The 6,000-nt window shown below is 33.9% G+C and overlaps 1 protein-coding gene across 1 annotated transcript in view; it reads left to right on the top strand.

The window, feature by feature from the left end:
• The window catches only part of LOC129002095 (thyrotropin receptor-like), a 43,607-nt gene extending 42,044 nt beyond the window's left edge, over window positions 1-1,563 (top strand). The window contains exon 14 of the mRNA XM_054429635.1: window positions 1,346-1,563. Within this exon, the coding sequence (XP_054285610.1) occupies window positions 1,346-1,562 (217 nt within the window). The 3' untranslated portion in view covers window position 1,563. The remainder of the gene's footprint in view (window positions 1-1,345) is intronic.
• Window positions 1,564-6,000: the final 4,437 nt, after the last annotated feature.

Genomic DNA, 6,000 nt, shown 5'->3' on the forward strand with positions numbered 1-6,000 from the left:
CCCCTCCCAGCTTTCTACGCCCTCCGGTTCGCTCACAATTTCATTGTAAAATTTTGGGCTTACGGAATTAGATATATAGATTATAAAAATAGAAAAGGAGTTGTTGAGGAATTAGTTATATATTTGATTAGAAGGGATTGGAGAATATGATTGCCAAAACAGAACTCAAATTTTAATATGATTGTGATGAGACACTTCTCTGTGTTTTGGAGATGTTCCGATATTACGCCACGTTAAACTGCAGAGAAAGGTAGGCCTAAAACAAAATTATTGTCTCAAATTTTTCTCTATAATAAACACAGAGTAAAATCATTATTAAGATTTAACAACATTTTCTTCTGATCATCATTCATGAAAATGATCAAGCATTTTTTGTAACTATTGTGAATTGATTAGTCTCACAGAAAGTGTTACGAAGATAGCCCTGTTATTCTGTAAAGCTGACGTTAAAGCTATATTCCTTTAAAATATGCTTTAGTTTTACCAAGCTAAAGTATCATTTGCAAATTACACAAAACGGGTATTTGTTAGTTTAAAAATCAATTTACTGCCCTTATTAGACGAAAAAATGTTTTCATATTAAAAATTGAACTCAATAAACGATGTAGTTTATTTTGTAGCTTCGCATCGAAGATCTGTCAAAAATAGGCTAGCTGGCTCTAGTGTCTATGTTGTAGTATGTAAATACACACACGAGCAAAGATAATAGGCGGTCACACGAGACCTTGTGATCATTATGTAACCGCTGCAGCTAACCCAAGGACATAATTATTGGCTGACAGCCACAATAATAGAGTAAGCCTCTTAGACTTCCATAAGCTGTTGTGTCATGTAAAACGAGATTATTTTATCATGTCAAATGAAAGTTTAAGGTTTATTTGTTTAATACAAAACACTTATACCCCAATACCATTAACCAATCCGTGGTGGCAATAAAGCACACAGATCATGAGTGGAATTGAGATGTGTGTAAACATATCTGTAAAATACTGTAAAAGGTTATTGTCCTACATTTATGGAGTATTTGTTGGTATTGCTCATTAACGAATGGCTTTCAGTGATTGATTACCGAAAACCCATGTGCCAATTTCAGTTGCATTGTTATGAACAGTGTATGAAGACGTAAAATGCACCCACTTGGAATTTTTATTGTTATTGTACAAATAAAAAACGTTTAAGTGCGTCAATAGCTCTGTGTGCATATGAGATCTTTCGCTTGTCGAGAGGAGCAAAGAAGTAAGCAGACAAAGCTATGAGGTAAACTTTCTTGAAGTTTTTAATTTAGCAATCATATAACCATACTAAGTTATTTCTAAACATTATAATAAGGCCTATGATTGACCAGGTACGGGCTGTGCTCGAACACCGCGGCGAAGTACAAGGACCCGCTGGAGATGGCTCGTGCTGGAGGGTTCCAGAGAGTGTCAGTGCCTGGGGGGTCTGCTCCTCACCTCCACCGAGGGTCCGTCCTCACCACCATCACTTGTCTGGACTCTACCACACCCGGGGGGCGCCTCGTCCACCCCTCCAACCCACCGATACACAAAATCAGCATTTCTTAAAACATCCGTGTGTGTATGATTACTTTTCTGCAGTGATCAAATTTCCTGTTGTACAACGGCACCAGCATAAAAACTATTTCTTGAGGGGGAGGGGTGATTCGAAATTAGGCTGTTTTAGGAGACAGGGAAAAGACCTTGTTGCAAACTATAATTTTTTTTTACAGTTCAAAACTTATTTTTATGGTTGTTTTAAATTATTTTTAATATTTTACATAAAATAAATATAATATTATTAAATATTTATTTCACTGTTAAAACCAATGCTGCAAATTGCCTAGTACTTCGAGGATTAAGTAGGAGAGAGCCAAGTAAAATAATAAGTATTTGTTCGGAACTATTTTCACCTATATAAAGTCATATTCAGTGTAGCCTAATCTTTGCTCAATAGCAACAACTTAAGTTTTTCCCTTTGTACTGTATTTTGTAATTTGCTATTCGACTGTGGATTCCTTCTTATAAACACATGCACATTATTTTGTTTACTTTTTATTGTTATTTGTTCAACCAACATGGTTACTTGGCAACCCATAAGGCCATTGTTGAACATTTTTGAATTTCGATTTGATTTTTGCGTAGTTAGATTTTTGTTGGCAAGTTTAACTGCAGTAAACACGTTTTTAGGCCAGAAATAAATTCTTTGCAACATTTTAAGGAAATCGCCCAAGCCGTTTACGTGATCTTTGTGCAAGCATACATAACAAGCTTACATACAAGCATTGCATTGCAAGCAAACATTGCTCATTTAAAAGTATAGACTTTAAACTTTTAAATAATAAACAATTTAGTTGCAAAAACCACCTGTTCTCCATTAAAACACATATCCCTCTGCCCCCCCCCCCTTTGCGAGTGATCATGCTGTTGTATGCATACAACACTCTCAACAGCGATAAGATGTGATATTGAATTCGACCAGTTCGTAAGTATTGCGAACTATGAATAATATTGTTCCGTTGAGCTTGCGCACCTAACAGCTCAAACTAATTTGTATTGCCTCCTTGGTATGTGTTGATGAGGTTGACTTTTGAAGTCCTGGAGGAAGACTAGACTTCGAGTGGCAATACTGTATATAACAAGTTGGCTGATGTCTTTATCTCACAAAAATTCTGATGGTTGTACAAATAGGAGAAACAATGTCACGTGTAAATGTTTTTAAGTATAACTCTTTTTTTAAATTATATTTATATAGTAATATTGAACGAGTCTTAAAATATATGAATGAGAAAATAATGTACTATTTCAAGATTGAAATACAAGAAGCTCAATGTACATTTGTAAGTGTTCAACGGTTTTCGTTTATAACTTTATACCTTTGTAAATAATGTTAACTTAAAATGTCCTTGCTGTGTTTCATATTTGATGATATTAATTTATGAATGTTAAATGTATTCATGCCTTTTGTACTAAGTTAAAATATGAATAAAGATTAAGTATTTTTAAATGTTTGTTCCAAATAATTTCCTACACCTTATTTGTTGGGTAACCTAAAAGCATCGTTTATTTTTATTTAGACAAATTCTATCTCCTTCATGGTCATACCACTGCAAAAATAACATACCTTGTGTAGGCCTATAGATTAAGGATATCTCGACGTTATATTTTACGACGGTTTAGATATTGTATGTGCTGTTTTTCCGAGAAAATCTAAGATCTACAGGATAATCCAGCGAAACTTAAATTGAACGGCTCAATCTACGCACAAGAAGAAGTTTCATAAATCATCCACGTCGACGTCAGAAGGCCAATTTAATACAAGTATCAGGAGCTGAAGCTGTTAGAAAAAGAATTTATCTCTATACAGCTACAACCAGTATTTTTCTAGTAATCGTGGCTACAACTTAACACTCAATATTTCATAGTATTCTACCCCATTTGTGTAACGTCTATTCTGTTGTGGTTTTTTAAACTATTTTACCTACGCAATTGTTTTGATTAATTTATTCGTTGTTTTTCATGATTTAGATTTCCTAGCAACCATATTCATACATCCATTGTTTTATATCGTAGTTAACTTAAACGAAAAAAACAGTAATTACATAACGCAAAGTTGATGTCTACACTGATATAGATTTCAAGCTACAGTATTTACAAGTTTAGTGCTAAACGGTAACATAAGAACTGGTAGGAGCCAGTTTAAAACGAGGTGTTTACTGTGGTCGCGTAAGGACACGTTTAAAGCTTGTTTTAAGTAAAACCATGGATATGGTAAAACTTTGAAATCTTAAATTTAAAAGGGAGGAGAGAATTACATTACATAAAATACGAAACCATGGAAACAATTAGCTTATCTATCTCCAAATGTGAAAACTCACTTTGAATTTCCACAAACTCGTTTGTTTTCTAACCCCGTCTTTTTAATGTCAGCACGTTTCGGGATTACGAATCTGAGATTCGGTAAATGTTTGATCCTTCATTCCTATCTGAACTGAATAAATAGTTCAGAGTAAAATATCTTATGTAGGCATTGTAAAAGCTATACCACCTTAATAAACTCTATTTGTTCTATTTGTTTTGACCTAAGAACCTTCATTGAAATACCAGCTTCCATCTCAATAGAAGCAACTGATGTTTTTCTCTTTGTACTGTATTTTGTAATTTGCTAGTCGACTGAACAATGACTGAGTTATGATTTGAGTGTTTTGTGTTTGTTGAGCTGGATTATTTTTTAGTTTCGGGTATGTATCGTTTGGGATAACGTGACTTCTGATATAGTACCACGAATGCCTACACTTTTATGTTAAAAACAAATATACAGAATACCTCCTCTAAAAAATATATCCGTTAAAATTCGTTTTACTGGATGTAAATTATTGACACCTCGCCGAAACAGAAGCGAAGCCGCCTGACAAAGATATTTACACGAGCCGTGATATTACTGTTAACGCTTACCCTCAGCGAATATCGTGCATTTTCAGCATTTCTCGTCGTGATGAAACTTGGAACAGAGATGGAAACTTGACAAGTGACTGTTTGTCGTCACAGTGTGAATTAACTCACCCAGCCGCATGATAAAACTACCTGCAGCATCTACTGTAGGCTATATCTAGCTCAACACACTTCTTCATCACGGATACGGATTTTAAACCGCATGTAAATGTATATTGCCCAAGATAACTGATAGGTCAATGGGAAATCACAAGAATTTGTGTTTGTTATCAATGATAAGTTAACATGTAGGTTTGTTGCTTCGAGAGAAACCAACAGTATTATTTCGACTCAAATGCAACAGCTTTCGTAATGTAACCTAACATAATGATAATCTAATAGGTTGAAATTTACGTGCTGCTCATAAAACAACTACAGTACAAGGTTGATGGGGTTAAGTAGATTTTTACAAAATTCGTGTACAAAAGTAATCTCTATAAGCGACTAACGAAATGACGTACAGTTTGTTACAATGTATGTAATTAACATAGAAACTATAGAGTGTGGAATTTTGAATAGGCTTTATAAACAGATAATAGTTCTATACATTAAATCTGCTTAATGTATATGGTACAATTATGTTGGAATTTTGTTTTTATCTTATTTTAAGTGTTATAATGCTAACAGTTTTCTTTTGTGATATTTTTTATCGAAAGCAGTAAACATTAGGAATAAAGGTGTAGTGCTTGTAAATAAATAGACAGTCTTATTACAAGGAAATGTAGTAAAATATAGTTTTAACGTACCCATGTTTTACTCACATAATAACCCATTCGACGTCATCTACTGGAAAACAATTCGGCTAAGCGATGTTATACAATCATGAGGTAACTTACTCTGGAATTCTGTTTTGCCAGAGGAGATTGAAGCTGCATTCCTTACATTACATTATTATAAGTCATTATTTTATATTTCTTTTTAAATGAATAAGGGTACACACTTTGTAATGGTAAAGGACAAAGTACAGCATAATGCTTGTCGTTACAGATCAAATACAGATCAAACATAAAATAATAAAAATAGTTCAACAATGTGATTGAGAAGTTATATTACTATAACCTAAATAATAACGTTTCAACCAGTAACTTCCTTTGAAATGAAATTACAAGGATGTGTCAACTAGCTTTGTATCTTTAACTTGGGTGATTGAACTTCCGCAAAACCACCATTTCGAGTGAATACACTGTAGCAGCCTACATGTAGCAAGTTGGGCGATAGAAATGTCGCAATTCAGAAGACTTACTTCAGGACATGAATAGCACCTCGAGTGATTGATGTCTAATGTATAACGTAAAGAAAATAGGTAAATATTTCAGAGCATCAAGTGGTGATGTAAAAGAGCTATACATATTTTGCAGTCATAAAGTTGGTTTGAGCATACAATATTGTACCTGTTGAAAAACTGTTTACTTCACAAGTCTACACGGTATGCACTGGTAGCAATAAAAAGCGGCATATGTTTTAATTTAGAAGAGCCGTCACTAAACTGAATTCATTAATAATGCCACCGAAATAT

Source organism: Macrosteles quadrilineatus, unplaced genomic scaffold (genome assembly GCF_028750875.1).
Source record: "Macrosteles quadrilineatus isolate MER2022 unplaced genomic scaffold, UCM_ALF_1.0 Scaffold_1__1_contigs__length_201487025, whole genome shotgun sequence".
Taxonomy (NCBI): Eukaryota; Metazoa; Arthropoda; class Insecta; order Hemiptera; family Cicadellidae; genus Macrosteles; species Macrosteles quadrilineatus.